At 28.6% G+C, this 18796-nt stretch overlaps 1 protein-coding gene across 2 annotated transcripts in view; it reads right to left on the reverse strand.

Annotated features, from left to right (window-relative positions):
* Nucleotides 1-2185: 2185 nt before the first annotated feature.
* Nucleotides 2186-18796, reverse strand: part of LOC129969202 (nicotinamide/nicotinic acid mononucleotide adenylyltransferase 1-like) — a 30968-nt gene continuing 14357 nt past the window's right edge. Inside the window, exons 3-9 of one of the 2 annotated variants that reach the window (XM_056083646.1) lie at nucleotides 17093-17244; nucleotides 10443-10564; nucleotides 10212-10313; nucleotides 9852-9910; nucleotides 6632-6724; nucleotides 6333-6445; nucleotides 2186-2438 (exon numbers count right to left, since the gene is read on the reverse strand). In XM_056083646.1, the coding sequence (XP_055939621.1) occupies nucleotides 6340-6445; nucleotides 6632-6724; nucleotides 9852-9910; nucleotides 10212-10313; nucleotides 10443-10564; nucleotides 17093-17244 (634 nt within the window). In that variant the 3' untranslated portion in view covers nucleotides 2186-2438; nucleotides 6333-6339. The remainder of the gene's footprint in view (nucleotides 2439-6332; nucleotides 6446-6631; nucleotides 6725-9851; nucleotides 9911-10211; nucleotides 10314-10442; nucleotides 10565-17092; nucleotides 17245-18796) is intronic. The other variant, XM_056083647.1, reaches the window with a different exon arrangement.

An 18796-nucleotide genomic window follows, 5' to 3' on the forward strand; every position in this document is an offset into this window, starting at 1 on the left:
GCATTTCTAGTAACTTTGTACTTTAAAGTAACCCAGTTCCCCTGACAACGACTGCGATTCGGCATGCGAAGAATATAAACTACTGACAAGTTATGTAGGTTGTAACAGAGTATAGCAATAACGTCAAATCCATATCGCCCATATAGAATTTGGCAAATCCGTTTTCATAATGCTTAAAAATAAACAGAAACAAAATATTTTAAGAAAATATTAACAATAACGTCCAATATTTCATCTCATCATATAAGATCTCCGAGAAGAGGAGAAAAACAATTATTGTAAATACTTATTTAATTAAAATAAATTGTTTCGGAATAATAATAATGGTCAATATTTTAATCCAATTAAAATTTTTTTTGAATATTAGCTCAAAATTCAAATTTTTGCTTTCGTAACATGTGGTAAAATCAATCAGATGTTTGAAGGAAGAAAAGGATATATATATTTCATTTTAAATAAAAGAGACCCATTAAAGCTTAAAATTGCAACAGTAATAGAAATTGAGCTTAAGTTAGGCTGCCTTTCCCAATACAATGCAAAACCATTTTCATTAATTATGTCAATAACTTGACGTTCTGAATGAAAAACACCTTTTAGACAAGCTATTATATATTTATATGTATCTACATAATAAATTAATATAGTAGTTAATCTTTCTTTTCCAGTTTAACTTTAAATGTTAATTTAACCAATTTTATTGTACCTAAACAGTTTTGGGTAATGCTAAACCCATTACGTAGATACATATGGGTTTTATCGAGTTGAATTGATATTTTTTTTATCAATTGAACTCGATAAAAAAAAACAATGAATTAACAAATTATAATATAAAATAGCAGCACAATTTGTATTTATTATAAGCTAGAGGCATAAGAGTTGTTCAGAACTGATGGATTTTCTAAACATAGCACTGATAATATTATATACCCAAAATTTCAATCCGTCAGAAATTTAAATATAAATTTTCCACAGTCTAGTGCATGGGCAGAAACACGGGTGGCCTTTTTTTATTTGATTTTCTTTAGTTGCCAACGATGTTTCATTGTACTTATAAAAATATACCAATGGATTATCATATTCGATAACAATTGCCGATTTATACGAAAATAAATAAAATTAAATAAAGTAATACTGGTAAAAGCAGATCAACCTTTTAAAAATACACCTGCTTTCAAAAAGCATACATAATAATAATGCAATACTGGTAAAAAATATATGCGATTAAAAGATGATGATGAAAATTGTCATTTATGCTTTATTTATTGCCTACGTGATTTAGAGCTTCAAAACCCCGTAACCAAAACAACATCATGTTCTCTCATAATAAAAAAAAAAAAAAAAAAAAAAAAAAAATCAGTTTTAGAATAAATTTTCCTGAGTTTCCCCTAATTATTCCCAGTTTTCCTATCGGCTGGCAACGCTGTAATAAAATAAACAGTTTGTTTATTGTTGCAGATAAAGGAAAAATAAAGATAAAACCTTTTAGAATGCTTCAATGCAACAAACAGAAAAGATGTCTGCAAGCAGAGCTGCAGATTTTGTTCACTTAAATCAGCCAATCTTTTCACTGACTGCATCCAAAACATTCCATAAGTCAGTCATGATCAGAGATGGTGTTGAAGATACTCAGAGGGTATCAATGCACATCACAGAGTCTGGTGTGAACAGGATGTTGTCTTTGTGGCCACAGAGATCAATTATTAGAAACACAAATAAAGCAGGAAGATTTTCTTCTGTTTCTGTTCACTCAATACCATTGTTTACAAAGATGTTCATTTTGTATTACTTTACAAGTCCTTCGCTAAATAACAGGTATGCAGTGGGTGATATGGGTCACATTTTTTTCTTCCCAAATAGCAATGAAATTTATATTTTGAATACTTCAATGTCTCAGGATAGGAAGAAATTACTATTAACAGGAGTTCACTGTTTTAGAAAGCTGTAGTCATGAATAAAATGAAAGATCACAAAATATAAGCTAATAACAATAGAAAATTATGAAAAATAAGTCATTGTATAAAAATAATTGTCACAAGCAAATCCATTTTAATTGTGCATACTTTACTTAAAATGAAATAAAAAGTTGAGAAACAGAAATAGTTCTCTTAAAAAATAATATTTATAAGTGATAGAGTAAAAATAAGAACATAAAATACTTTAAATGAACAACAATAATGCACATAAATACAAAGATGTCAAATTGAACCATTTAGAAGAACATCACATTTAATAAATAATACAATTCATGCAATATGTACAGGGAATAAAGACTTTCATTCAAATTTTCATTTATCAGCAATAACATTTTAATTTCCAAACTTAAATAAATAATAATAAATTTATTAATCACAGCAAAAACATAAGATCACATTCTCTTCTTATAATCAGAGGTAGGAATTTCTTTGTCCAAAGCTCCATGAAAAACAATTTATCACATCCTGCAGAATAAACAGAATGAGAGATGGTATAGAAATGTAATGGCACGGGTGTTTCTGTAGTGAAAAATTATATGCGTTACTCAACAAAAAATAATACAATATGGGTGATTGATTCATGAAGAATTTGAGCCATGAAAATTTTAAAGGACTATTTTTTTTTCAAGTTTAAAAATTATTAAACAGTTCTTAATGTATGTATGTTTTAAAAATAGTGAATTCCAATATCTTATATCTATCGGTTGATTCACACCAATATCTTATAATAAGATCTTTTTGGTACTTTTGTGAAATGCTGTTCAAATCTTTGTTAAAGCATTTTACATTTTTTATTTATTTTAAAAATTTTAAAGAGATTCTGGTAGAAATGAAGCTAATCTGCAACAAAAAACGTACGGCATTTTTAATGATCTAACATACAATTTTTTGACTGCTTCGCTATCGGTGAATATATGTGAAAATATTTCCGATATATCATTGAATGTATTAAAGAACGAATGCGACGAAGCAAGTTTTAACATTCATAAAAGTTCAGTTTTAAATGAAACAGTTCAAAATCGGGTTATTTTCGGACATTAAATTTGATGTTTTTGGACTTTACATGGCCTGTATTCCTTTCGATAGGAAGTCCAATATCAATGATGGCATTTTTGAACCTGCACATAATTTTATATGTTTCCCCTCATTTCGTATGACTACTGCTTGTTTTCTCAAGCTTATTATCTTACTTTGAATAAGTTCACATTTTCTCAAAAAATAAACAAACAATTGAATAAATTCATTTGTGAGTGTCTAAATACTATAGCAATGCTTCCACATATAGAAAATTACATTCTCTTACTTTTACTCTCCAGAGTATTCTACTTCTTCACGCAGTTACAGGAGTCTCGCGTATGTTCATTACCTATAATTCGGGAATCTCACTGAAAAAGAACAGCTGTCTTGCAAATCAAAACTGGACTGATCTATACAGAAAAAAAAAAAGGGGGGGGGGGAAGTAGTGTGTAGAAAAGAGGTGAATTTCCGCGTTTACACGGTTGTTCCGTTTGACTACGATCTTTTATTCTTGCAATGTTCAGAGATTGGCATTTTTTAGAAGAACAAAAAAGAGAATTACGGAAAAATTTGCGTGTATTTTCTCGGTTTTTATGAAAATTTTCAAATATTCCTGGCTTTTAGAAGATTTTTAAATCCCTTGTATTTTTCCCGTTTTCCCAGTGCTATGTTAACCTGTCATATGCATCGGGAATGCGATTTGTGATGTAACTGATAAAAGCAAGATACAAAGTAAAGTAATCGATTTCTTTATAAAGAAATTAAAAAAAAAAAAATATTGTTCAAATCATTGTGAAAAAAAAGGGGGTATAAAATTAAACTTAAATCAGTTCTCATTTTATGCCAGTGCTTTATTTTTATTATATTCCGATTGAACGTTTTTCTGCATATAGCATTAACTTCTTTTCAATTCCTTAAACGTAGACTGTATTTACATATTGATTTTTATACAGTGATGACTGAATTTTGTAAAGTTCTGTAATGTTCTAATGTTTTGTAATATTCAATGCTAATTGTGATGATCTAGCTTCATTATGGTGAGACGAATTTTCATAAGCATTTTTATTTCAGATTCTGACTGTTCGACTCAGTTGTAGTATAACTACTTCTGAAACAGTTGTTAAATATATCGCCAAAATAACAAAATATTGGTTGCTGCACAAATACAGTAAAAAAAAACAGAATAAAATAAAAAAGTGCAAAAAAAAATAATTAAATGAAGGAAATAAATTATTTATGTCAGTCACATGCTACTAAGTCACCATGAAATTAAGGACTGGAGTACTAATAACCTTTCCCAAATGGAAAACCTGAAAACAGCCATTTCGCAAAAAAAAAAAAAAAAAAAAAAAAAGATTAAATCATTTAGGAAATTTAATCACATTGCATTTCACAATAATTCAGAATTTGAAAATGACTTGCTTTCAGTGGTGCTTGTTCAAAGTATGAATAAAGTTTGCAAAGTGGTAAGAATAAAACACTTGTGAATATTCAAATGCTAAAATTAAATTGACATCCTTCAGCTATTGTTCTCATTGGTCCGCTGCTGCTATGATATAATCGAAGCATTTTTTATGGACATGTCATACGAAATTAATTACAAATTTTCAAATGACTTCATTTGGTGCAATGAATGTAATAACTGTGAATAATATATAATTTAGTGATGTCATTCAACTTTAAAGAACTACATCTTATTCCATAAAAATAAATTATACTTATATTATACTTATTATTATAAATTATACTTAAGCTATAATTACAGAGCACTCTGATTGATTAGTTGCACTTAATTACATGGCGACGAAAACAGGTCTATTTGTTAGAGTCAAGGACTTTGTCACCATTTTATTTTGCAATCTCTAGAGATGATGAGAAAAGTTGTTAGGCGAATATTGATGACAAAGATTTATGAACACTGATAAGAAATACAAATTTTCAAATCGGCACAATGGCGATCTTTATTGAATCCTCTGGAGAATGCACATGCTGATTTCTCTAAGAAATGGAGGCGACCACTGATGATGTATCTAGATATCATGACCTTTGTTACGAAATTAAAAATTTTCGAAACCGGTCCAATGGTCGGGGTTGGCGAATTCTGCCACAAAATTTTCTCACAGACAATGTACAGTAAAGAACAGATTTTTTCTATTTCCATCAAAATCGGAGAAACAAGGAGGACACATGATCACATATTTAGAAGTGACGAGTTTTCCAAGGAAACAAAAATTATTGTGATTAGAGCTGGGCAATTAGTTCATTGGATTTCCTTATTATTTTCAATATATAGATACCACCGTTTGCAATAAATTTTCATAATGCTCTCTTTCTTTTCTTTTTCTTTCTTCATTTTCAATTAATTATTTCGAATTTTATTGTTTATGGTTTATATAGTGATACTATTAAGATGAAATAAATATCATATATATATAATAAATGTATATATAACTATACTTTATTTTCATGGTTTCATTTCATGTTCTTTGGTTTTAATTTCACCATGCTGAGCAAAGACTGTTGGCAATAGTATGGAAATAATGGAAATTTCATCAGAGTAGATTCTACTTAGATGCAGGAAGATTAGGAATTCTTTTATAACAGAATTTTGTGGGGGCGTTTACAGAACTCTTCCAAAAAAGAATACATATTTACTTTGATTCTGCAGGCACATATTCGTTTCAAAAAGCCATCACTGAAAATGATTTTTCTATTAAAAATTTTAATTTTTAGGGAATAAAAATATATATACTGCAAAAATTGAAAGTTTATGGTATATTTCTTGGTAGTATATAAAACTACAGGATGGCATTCACAGACCTGTGAGATTCATAATCATTTGACAGTTATCGTTTGTAACGAAATGATATATTAGTCTGCTAATACTGGTGAATTGAATGGCTCAGTAGGTAGCAGAATTTGCATGCAATAGTCCTGACAGAAGTATAATTCCCTCTTTCATGATATGCAAATGCACAATATTTCAGAATTCGAGGATATCAGATAGCTGAATCAACATTTCCAAGAAAGATGAGAACTATGATGCATGCTGACATAAATAATTTATGATTGATCTTATCAGACAAGATAGTGTACAGCACTATATTCTAAAGTATTTTTGATGAATCTGTATAATGCAAAATTCCACAATTATCATGCAGATATTCTATCAAACTATTTGATATGGTAAAGCCCACAGACTAATATTGTGTAATTTTGATAAGTTGTTTGCAACAACTACAGAATCTTAAGTATATCTATTGGTACCTTTCTACAAAAACCATATGTATGAAAAAAGCATTTTTTATACATATAAACAGACAGTGAAATTGTTCAATATACCTTATTTTTACACAGCAGTTTCTTGTTCAGACTCAAGATAAATATCATCACAAAGATTCTTGATAAAAGCATAATTTGCATCAGTGAGTTCAGGAAATGTAACATGATACTTACTAATGTTCCGATTAGAGAATGCAGAGGGGGGGAAAATAAAAAATATTAATTCAATTCAGTTCTACAAATATTAATATAAATGCGAATAGCTGTTATACAAAGACAGGGAAATTAAAAAAATCTTGTAAATGATATGAAATGCATAAGCGCTATGATAATTTTTAAAAAAATCAATAAAATCTTACTTATTGGAGGAATAAAGACCATGCTCTTTGATGTAGTGAAATACAGCATCTGGTATCAAATACTTTACACTGTTCCCTCTTCGTATAGCCCTCCTGTGTATGCAATATTAAATATGAGTTACTAAACAGGAAAACAAATATATAATCACTAAAAACATAATTTGTTCCAAAAGGCCTTTTACAAATTTTAAAGATAACTCAGGCATCCATTAAAAAGTCTTTTTTGCAATAGAACATGTGACTGGGGCCATTACAAAGCACTGTTTGTTAGTCGTTTAAGTAAAAGGAAATGAAAAATCCAAACAAATTACAAAACTAAGATTTAATGGAATAATTTGCAATAGCACAACAATCTAGTTACACAAATAATAGCATTTATGTGAGTACTGCTCCAAAAAGTAAGTACTCTGCATCCTCACTTTAAAAAATCCAAATATTTATTTTTGATATTAAGTTAGACTCCTAACATGGTTATTCATGAAACAATGTTCTCATGCTGCCCCATCAAACCTGAGCTGCCTACTTTATCTACAGAACCCTTTTCTTTTATTTCATTCACAATCCCTGCAGCACCCTTCCCCCCACATTACATTTTTGCAGTTCAAATAACTTTTACTGAATACTGAACCTATCCTCGAAGGTTCTCTTTGGGATTAAATTTAATTAGAAATGGGTTTTAACAAAATATAATGAGTTTTTACATTATTACATTTTGTGCTACATTTATAAAAAAATATACAAAGCAGAGAACACATTTAAATACAAATAATGAAAACTATAACTAGTCACTTGCTCTCAATGAATATTCTAGATGGAAGAGTCAAACCCACCCAAGCATGCAAAATGCAATTAAATAAAAAAATTCTCAGTAAGCTGGAAGGCAAAGGTAGATTCGTTTTTCATCTAAGTTACATTTCAAAATCCTCAGACTGAAACCGGTCTTCCCGAAACATTATTCTCTTTTCCCAGCATAAAATTGCAGACTTAGGATACCTCCCATGGCATTCATTCACATCATGCAAAGTAGTTACAAATAGCAGATCTGATGATAGGTACGAAATACAAATCTTTGGCATGAATCTAGTTTGAGAATGCGTGTTTTGGACGCCTTTTAGAAGACCTGATTGCCACCGAAATTTGACACGAATGGCAATTATATTCATACGGTAACGTCACTAATTCCATTCATTTAAGTCATTGCATTTATGAAATGCATGAGAAAGTGTGGACCGACAGATGGCCAACTGTTTCGGTTCAAATTTTAATATGAATTCCCCGTTTTAAATGCTAAAAAACTCGTACCATGATTTTTATTTACATATCTCTTTCCATTATGTAATAATGGGGCTCATTTGTACTCAAACAGCCGGACTTCGTCGGAACGAATTTTAATATTTCATAGGAATCTAAAAAGTGGGTGAAAAGACCGTACATGAAATTTCTTTTGTTTACCTCAAAGAATTTTTGAGTTACCTTTGTTCAAAAAATAAAATGCTAAAAATAAGTTTTTCGGACTCGAGAAAGTCCGAACTTCATCAAAATCTTGAGTTTGATTTTTTTTGACAATGACAATACCTTCTCTATACTTCGTTTACAATGAAATAATACATATTGAAGCAACCATAGATAATGCTTATATTGCTATCGAATAATTCAATATTTAATGAAAAAATAAATAAAATCAAAGTACAAATATTACAAAAATAACATATACATTTTTTATTATTGAAAAACAAGTACCAAAAGTCTGTGAACGTTGAAGAGAACTGAAAGTTTATCTCTTCACCTTAAATGAATTTGAATACATTATTCAACGTTTGCAAATACTCTTTCAATTAAATGCAAACCATGACATTTTATGACAGAAAGTACAAATTCATCTTTTGACTTTTTAATTTATAATGGGAGGAGAGAAACCGTCTGCTTTTCGTCATGAATACTGAAACTAAGATCTTATCTGTTGGACATTAAAATATTTGAATTTTAACTATTAATTATATTTAAAAAAAATTATTATCTGTTTTGTTTTAAATATATTATTTGGTACTTGCATATTTATTAACTGCATGCCATTCGTGAAGTAGTCAATAGATTAACAAGATATCATTGCCGATTTTTTTGGGCAATTAATTGCTATTAGTCGATTAATAAAAGCGTTCATACTTGGGTTAAAGCCATAATGGTTGTCTTTGATTATTACAGCATCTTTCTAATACAATATACCCTCAGTAATGTAGCAGACATCAAAACAAAGTAAAAACAAAAATTCTGAAATAACGAGTTTCATTATATATATATATATATATATATATATATATATATATATATATATATATATATATATATATATATATATATATATATATATATATATATTACACTCTATAAAACATGCAGCTCATGGAAGTTTTTAAGTTGATTGTTTTACATAATGTTGCCATTTTTTTCTACTTTATTATTTAATTAGGTTTATTCAAGTTTTTAATCTTCACTCTACATGCATTTAAACGATTTGAAACTATGAAAATAAAAAAAAAGGTGTTTTTTTTTTCAAAATTGGCAACAAAAATTGTTTATATTAGAAACAGTCAAAATTAGGGCTTGAAACACCTAACTTCAAAGCATTTGCAGCCATCTAAAACTTTAAATTTCATAGTTTCTTGCCTTACTGGGACACTAATAAGGCTAATTTATTTTTCTATCTTCAATATTAAAGAAGTTTTAGTGAACTCCCACCATGTCCATTTCCTTTGAGCAAGATGGCCTGCCTAAAAACTCAACCGAGGTTTTTACATTTCTTAGAACAGATTCCTAGCAGGTTAAAATCAAAATAAAATTACTCTAGTTACTACTCAGCAAAGGGTGGTTTCAGTTTCTAGGGACCATAATCAATGAAGAACAGCAGAAATTTTCCCAAAATTTTGTCATGAGAACCATTGCAATAGGCAGTCTTCCTACAGGATTCTACCTAAAATGGTGATTTCATAATATTGCATGGAGATCCTTCTGTTAATGTGTTTCATTAAATATCCTTGTATGTTACATATATGAAAGTCCAATAAATAAACTTTATGCAGATAGTTTATTAAAGGCTGCAAAATGAAAATTAAATTTATTTTATATCAAATGCTAATACTTAATAATTGAAAGGATTCTTTCTAGAAAAACATATTCAGAAAATCTGTTTAGCATACAAATAGACTTAGAAATTAATTCATACCTTATACTAGTTGAACTTATATCATTTGGAATCCATTCTGTGATTATATGTATATTGTTCTGAAATAAAAATGGAGCAGGAAATTAATGAACAAAGAATAACAATGAGGGGGGGGGAAGCACTATAAACAATATAATCAACTAGCAGCACATTCTTAAAATGTAATAATAAATATTCAGTGTTTTTCGAAATAAAATTAAATGTTTTGCAACAAAAGTTGTAAACCAATTTTTTAAAAGAAAATATTTTACATTATAAGCAATTTTTATTGTCAAAAAATTACAGGTAGCAGCATAAAAATATAATGTAGAATTACAAAATATCAATAATTTTTAGTAGTGATTCAGAGAAGAAAGGCACCTGAAACTTTGAAAGGATATCAGATTCATAGACAAACCGCTGAGGATTAGAACCACTCCTTGTAACTACTGCCAAACCAAACTTCCCAACAATTCGAGCTATCTACAGGAGAATAAAAAGATTTAAGGGAGGGGAAAGAAATCACTTTTTTTTTGGAATTTTATAAAGCTAACTTGATTTAAAATTAATTTTTCATTTGCACATTCAAAATAAAATCAGAGAATAATTTACATCTGCTGAAGCCCATAGGTCCGGCACATTGAAGGACTCCAGAAGATCACCTCCGCAAAGAAGCATCAGATGGACAGGCTGTGACAGATCCCAGTCTTTTGATTGGCCATTGTTATTCACAGCTGCAAAAAACAGTGAAGGTTAACAACTGATTCAGTTTTTGAAGAAATTCTGCCTTATCAGCAAAGCCAAGTTAAAATTATTTTTTTATTTTTTGTCTACAATGTTGAAACAATAGTTATATCAATAATTCTTTAAGGTTTGCCTTTATAAAGATTTAATAAATAAATTGAAGGAATATTTCAATCTTTTCACATATCACTTCCTATATCCTATTGCTACCTTTCGGAAGGTAAGGATACTGGACTAAATATGGAGTAGAAGCTCCAGTAAATAATAATAATAATAAACTTTAATTTTTAAATACATGAAAGAACATAAAAACCATTCACCCATATCTAAACAGTAATATTTATGACGCACTAAAATAAAAATAAAATAAAATTAATATAACATAATTTTCCAAGGGTTTTTTTTCTTTCTTTCAAAACTTTGTGTATCATCTCAATTATTACATATTTTAAGTATAAACATACAAATGATAAATTATTTCTACCATTAAAGTTCACATTTAACATTATCTACATGTTTGGTACTACCAGATTCTTAAGTGAATAACATCAAGGTTACACTTGTTAAGTTCATCTTTCAGTTAGGTAATAAGTCAAAAACTTATAGTTCGAGGTGAATTTCAAAAATCATAATACAAAAAACCAAAAAAAAAACATAAAGTTAATCATGAAGTTACATTTAATTTATGTTTGTATAATTGAGATTTTAAGGCTATTTTGCATCGTTTAATGTTTTATCCCCCCCTTCAAATTCTAAAATTTGCGAGCTGAAAACTTCATAAATTAAAATCTAATGCTTTTTTATGTATAATAATTTCTCAGAAGATTTTTTTCATTTCTAAATGTCTATAACATTTAAACTTTCCCCCTAAGATTAATACATATTTTATTTAAGAGTGAAAAACTGAAGTTAAATCTTCACCGGTAACTAGGTTCAAACTTGCAAGTGCCTGTTTTCCATAACCAACAACAAAAGTCAACAAAATTGTTGTTATATATATATATATATACACACATATATTCTACATTTTGATGGCAATTCATCTAGATTATATATGCCTGAATTAACGATAGAACAGCCTGTTTCCTACTTATACATTGCAATTATATGGTTCTCCTCCTCACTACACATCAGCGGTAAAACACTAGTACACTGCAGAATTATGAATGATAGTTGGTTTGCCTCACAAGGACTTGCTGAATTTCCTCCAAGATTACTTGGCTTGACGTTAATCTATTAGACCATTTAATTTTTAACCTCCTGTAGCAACAGATATTTGTCGATGAATTCAACAAACATGCCATAATGTTACAAGTAATAGGTGGGATTGCATGTGAACGAGTATTGTTAAAAGAATGAAACTATGTACAAATGTCGAAAGAGTTCATTTTGGAACTCCTTTTTCCTAATGGAAGGAAATAAATGAATTATTATTTTTTACTAAAAAATATTTTTATTTTAACAAGACAATGATTGCATTTTAATAACTTATTGTGATATATGGATTATCCGTGAAATATATACAACATAAGTCATTGAAACCAATATGATGTATGAAAAAATGGTTGTAAATTTCCCTTAAATATTTCAGCAAATTTTTGAAATATGAAACTATAGGCATTTATAAATATCTTTAATTGCAATATTTTTTAAAAATTAAATGCTTGTTCCTTTTTTTTTTTTAAATTTAATAGCTATAATACCTTATATATATATTTTGATGAGTTCCTTTCTAAAAGAATTAAAAAATTTATATATATGCTATTCTACAGAATTTTTTTTAAGTATCATTCATAAATGCTGTCTGAAATATAAAAAAATAAATTAATCTTATATATCAACATTAAAATTAACATTATATTTTGTTAGTTATTACTGCTTAGATTTTTAGTTAAATTATTGCAAATATTTTTAATTCTGAACATGTAATGAAAATATAACTTTAATGATTTGTTAATAAATTACCTGAAAAAGAAACAAATAAACAACGGCACCCCCCCCCCCCCCCAAGTTAGTTGAAAATAATTGCATTCATATTTAAAAACAAAGCTGCATTAATGTATATCTCATGCGAGTCTCAGAATTTCGTATCTCCAAAAATTCAGGCAAAAACTGCTAAAATATTGGGAGTCAAGGTGATTGTGATTCCATTTGGACAAGAAACAAAATGATTTAGAACTCATTATCAAACAGAACATCTCCTACAGTTTAAATTAGCAGTTAAATGCCAATGAAACACCTTCCACTTTTCACTGAAGAATGGCAAACATTAATAATCAACAGTTGCAAGTTTGTCCACTGTAAGAAAGGGTGTGCGTGGAAAATGACAAGGGTTTGCAAACAAATTTAGATGTACGAAAAAATTGTAATGTTCGGAATTTAAATTTGATTACAGTCTTTGTTGTGCAGGATCCTATTGGGAGCAACTGGTCCAACTGGCTGAATCCTAATACTTTTTCAAGGACCATGGGAATCCTACTTTATTTTTAAAACATAATGTAAACTTCATTAACTTCCGGAATGAGTTAACTCTGAGTCAAGAATGGTTTTTAAGAAAAGAAGGCAGCATTAGCAATTAAATGAGATTGAGAGAGGCTGTGCATTTGGGTCACAAAAAAATGAATTTACTGTTCACGGAATCACAGTAGTAATGTATCCATTGAGTTTGTCTTCGAAATATATTCATGCAGCAGAGGTTACAGGAGGATATGTATCGCATGCAGGCCAATATTAAACCAGTTAACTGTTTTTGAAGAGTATACTCATCATAGAAAAAGTACAACATTTTCGGTATGACGAGATTATTCAATGACAATTATTATATTTATATAATAACTGTTCAATTATTACATTTATAATTAATTATTTATAATATTTATATAATATATACATGTTTGTGACAATTTCCGAAGAGGTCAAAACAGTTAACTGGCTAAGACCATCGCATTTGCCATATAGCTGCTCACATTATACAGCAAAAATTTGGGTTTTTGATGGAATCAGTGTGATAACAAAGCGATTACTAGAGTAAAGCACCAAGTTATGCACTCTATAACATTTATATCACTAACTTCAAGTCACATTATCAGCAACTTCAGCAATATATCAAGTTAGAGAGCAGAACAGAGAAGGACAAAAACAGAGTGGAGATCTGTAGTGTTCTCTGAGAAGAGCATTTCTATCTTGGTACCAATGATACTTGAATGTTGGTTCGAAGGAGACCCAGGTGAGTGTGCAGAGACAAGTTTTTTGCAGCATATACATATACTGAAATTACACCAGGGTTTATAATCTCGTGAGAAATTTTCTATAATAATAAGAGCACTGTTGTTATCCCTTATACCTTGACAACAAATTTGTACATCAGAGTGGTGATCAAATCAATTACGCTGCCATTTTAGATCACTACCCTAGGGATCATTCTCAAGAGGTCAATGCTCATCCCCATACTGCTACTGTTACCCCATGTGTTTTTTTATTACCTTGGATCACATCTTATCGAGCTCATATTGGTTGAAATCCATTTCTGATTTGAAATGGCATTATTGATAAAATGAAAGACAGTGCTTGCACGACACAGTGCATAAATGCATATATGCTTACATTTGAATTACAATTGATAGGAACTGATACATTACTCTTCAAAAGTGGTAGAGAAATAGTTAACAAATGTAATGCAATCACCAAAATTAAGACAGTTGATGAAGCACTTCTGTTTGATATATGTGGAGCTTCATCCCTGAAGAGAAAGGCAAAGTTGAATATTTTTTAAAGAAAGCAGAAAGCTACTTCCAGCAGAAAGGGAAATAGCTTATATTACACACATCCTTCTTAATTAATAAATCAAAGAAATGTAATTGCATTAAATATACGAATATTGACGTATTAATCTGATATTCTGTGAGTACAATTAAAAATAATACAGTAAAAGGTTTACCAGCTTTTAAAAATTAGAAACTAAATTGCAAAAAAGAAAAGTCGATAATTTAAAATGCTCAGTAAAACCAAGTTCAGAGAACCTTTAGAATAATTCTCATAGATATCTGCAAACCTTAATTGTCACAATCTCAAGGACTTCATAGATACTTCATATCATGGAAAATTATTCATATAATATAACTGTTTATCCAATCAAAAAGAAAATAGTATTTTTGTCTGTTTTATTAGATTTCAAAAACAAGCAGAAACATTTCTGAATAGTAAAATAATTATAGAACTGACCAAGCAATGGAGTTTTGTCACACCAAATTCTGAAAGTTTCTTGGTAATCGGGATATTATGCTTGAAAAATTGAAAGAATATATCCCAGAAAAAATAGAGTGAGCAAATATTTCAATTATACACTTCTAGATGCTGTTAAGAGCATTTTAAACTACAACAATCTTGGAAATAACTTTTGAGTTGAAGCCTTATCATGTTTCACATACATATGGGATGAAATCTGTCATCAGAAACACAGTAAAACAACCTTTGTTCTGAAAGCACCTAAATTTTTTTTTTCATACCAGGAATTATGTGTGTCAGAATTCCTTGATGATACTGCTCCAAATTGGGTTAAAAAGGTACTTCAGTAGATTATGGTATGCAGATGAAAAATTATAAAATGTCAGTACTGGTTGAAAAAAAATGCATTGAAACATTTAATGTTGCATTCAACTTTAACAATTGAAATGTAATGGAAACTAATGATTCTAAATATTACATCTCACAATCTCCAAAAGAGTTTCTGATTTGGAGTACAAACTAGCAATTACATGAAAAATTCCTGAAGGTGTAGATAAAAAATTTTAAATCTTTGGTGACTGGAGAAATGGAGACATTTGAAGATGATAAGGAATCAGATGTTACAAAAAAAGAATTATGGGAATGATACAAGCCATTGAAATTTTCAATGGCTTGTATCATTAAATCATTATCATTTAATGATTAATGATTTAATGATCATTATCATTAAATGATAATGATTAATTAAATCATTATCATTTTCATTAAATAGGATCATGAGACTTATAACCAAATTGAAAAAAAACTAATGATCATCCAAATTACATTATGTAAAGATATATTGAGAAGTTGATGAAATTAAATAAAGAAGATATGATCAATTTTAGAGCAAAAGATTCTTTTCCACGAGTAGTTTGATTCCACGAAGAAAATTTCAATATGTTATATTTGACTAGAAAACAAATATATCCATTAAATATTTCAAATCTTTAAAAACTCCCCAAAGTTAAAGAACAATATAAGAAATCCAGACCATGGCTGATACAGAAATGTAGGATTTAATTTCCAAACCTTCAAAAAAAAAAAAAAAAAAGTGACAACAGTAGGCAGACACTAATTTTAACATGCCCAAGTGTTTCTTTTTCTGATAGTCATGATATTCTTAACTTTAATTTTAATCACAGCCATGATAATGCATATGCAAAAAAAACATATTTAATATTTTCATCAGACAATGTGTCAGTGGAGCATATAAATAAATGTTTTAAATATAAATGTATATAATTTATTGTTGTTTTTGGTTTATAATTTTAAACTAAAACAAAATTTTGAAATTCCAATAGTATTACATAAAATTTTGAGTAAATTTTGGAAAGAATGTAATCAAACCAATATATGCAAAATTTTGAATAAATGTAGAAAATTATATTTCATAAAAATATTTTAGCTTATTTTTATGCAGACAAAAGGCAGATAGTACAACTGCAGTTGAGCTTGTAAAAACTATAATAATGGTTTTGATATCTTCTAAATCTCAGTGTTTTAGTTATAACATTACATTACAAATCAAATAGCTAGATTCAGGAAATACAATGCAAGCAAAGAAATAATATCTTTATACTTTTTTTAAAAAATTAGTAAGAGAGATATGCACTTTCAATAATTTTTTTATTCCAATAAATAAAATAAAATAATTTTTTTAATGAATGGCTGCAGAAGAGTCTCAGCATTATAGTTTGGAAGAAATTGCAATATTAAATCAGTAAAACTTTAGAGATGCTAGATTGTGAAAAGAAGTCTCATGCCACGACTACTTAGATCTCTAAATAGATATACTTTTTTATGAAGATATGTGGAAAGCTTAGTATATTGTTTCCATTTCAGAAAGTGGAATAAAAGTAACTTGAAACTTGATTCCCCAATACTTCATATAGTATGGTTCAAATGCTCTTACTGATGCTCTATATTACATGATTGATGTCAGACTGATGGGGCAGATAATGGAATATTCAAAGCAATATTGAAGGAAAAATAAAATGACACTTTCTTTATAGTATGCAATAAACTTATTTTTATATTTTACATGTTTTGAAGTTTTTCAAAAGAACAGATAGAAGATTATAAGAATTGCTTACCCACCACCACCACCACCCCGCCCCTCCATGTTTATTATTGTTGTATCACAACAGAAATTTAAAATGAACAACACTGCAGAGGTATAAACAAACAATTGAAAAGAGAGCACAAAGAAAATAATTCTAAATTTCTGGCAAATATGTGCCATTAATACTTACCATTCATATTTTCTACATCAAGTTTTTGTTTTTTTGAAGCCGACATTTGAATGTTATTGGCATTTGTAATGGAGTTTAAAATATTTTGATGGTATTCCAGAACCTTGACAGTGGGAGTCCAACTTTCTTGGTCACTTTCCCAACAATCCAATCTAAAATAAAAAATAAATTAGGCAATATTCTCATAAAATTTTATAAATTAAGAAAATTTTTAAATGTTAACTTTTTTAACAATACAGTTTAGAAAGATAAAATTTCTTTAATAATGTGCATATGTAACAAATAAAATAAATAACTATAATATGAAATCATGAATTAAAATTCAATAGCCCAATTTGTGAGATTATTTATTGAGAGATTTTTTTAAACAGGACTATTACTATTATCAATATTATTTAAAAATGATTTAGTCTGAGAGACAAGGTTTCTATGACAAACTTCATGATAAGATTCACAAAATAGTAAAAGTGGATGTAACAATAAACAAATAAATAAAAACTCTTATTCAACGTATATCATTATACCAACTAAATGAATCAGGTACACGGTGATAAATAAAATTCTTTGACTTGAAAATTTAATCTTAAATTCTATTGTAAGAAAGCATATAAGTAATAATAAATAAATTGACTATTAACAACACATTTCTACTAAATTCAATTTCTGTTCTTATTTCAGTTAAATTAAAATAATTATGGTTAATGATATTACATAATAGCTCATTCAATTTCAAAACTATGATTTTAAAAATCTGCCTATCTTATAATTTTTTAATACAAATTTTATAAAATAGAAAAAGCAAATAGCATTGTCACAAAGTTGAACAAAACAGAAATGTAATCAATTATTTGCATTTGGATATGGCCGTTTTTGTTCAATTTTAACTTAAACTTGCTGCAAGTTTGCAAAGATGCAATTTTTTAATTGATTTTTTTCACTTACTTTCTAATAAGCAAGAGTTTTCAAATTTTGCAGATGTGTGTTCTGTATGATAATACATTATTTTAATATCTCAAAATTCATTCTACATTAATTAAATTTTAAACTATACAAATAGGATCACTTACAGAATTGAGGGCACGGGTTGGAAAATTGAGTTCGGGATGAGAGTTTGTATGATGGTAGTACACCTTTTATTATATTCCTTCATTAAAATTCTAAAATTAATAGCCAGTCAATTCCGAGAAAATGACTCCCAAACTTTGAGTATAGCTTTTATACATAATTCACAATCATAGATGACTACCCTGACAGCACAATTGAAAGAACTTTAGCTTTTCATTTGCAAGAACAAAGTTCGATCCTGGGCTAGGTTTTTTTTTTTCCCCCATTTCATTTTCCGTCAAAAATATTTCAAACTAACAATTTATAGACACAAAATCGAAAACAAATAAGAAACAGGTGTTGAATTATTGAACGTATAGCCAGACAGTCCAATATTTTTAATAACATGATACGGTACACTGCCCAATTTTCTGATGAAAGACAAATACTCTTAAATGTAAATGAAACTTGCTTTCCAATAGATCTATCTAATGTTGTTTTGTTGAACAATCATTGGCTATCAATTGTGCAAGATAGTTATATATGTTTTTAGAGTAGTACCTCAAATTTGGAAAATAAAATTCCCTGTGCTTTCTCTGTATGATTATTAAAAATGTAAGGAAATGCACAAATAGCACTCAAGAAAAAGAACGCATATTA

This window comes from Argiope bruennichi, chromosome 5 (assembly GCF_947563725.1).
Source record: "Argiope bruennichi chromosome 5, qqArgBrue1.1, whole genome shotgun sequence".
Taxonomy (NCBI): domain Eukaryota; kingdom Metazoa; phylum Arthropoda; class Arachnida; order Araneae; family Araneidae; genus Argiope; species Argiope bruennichi.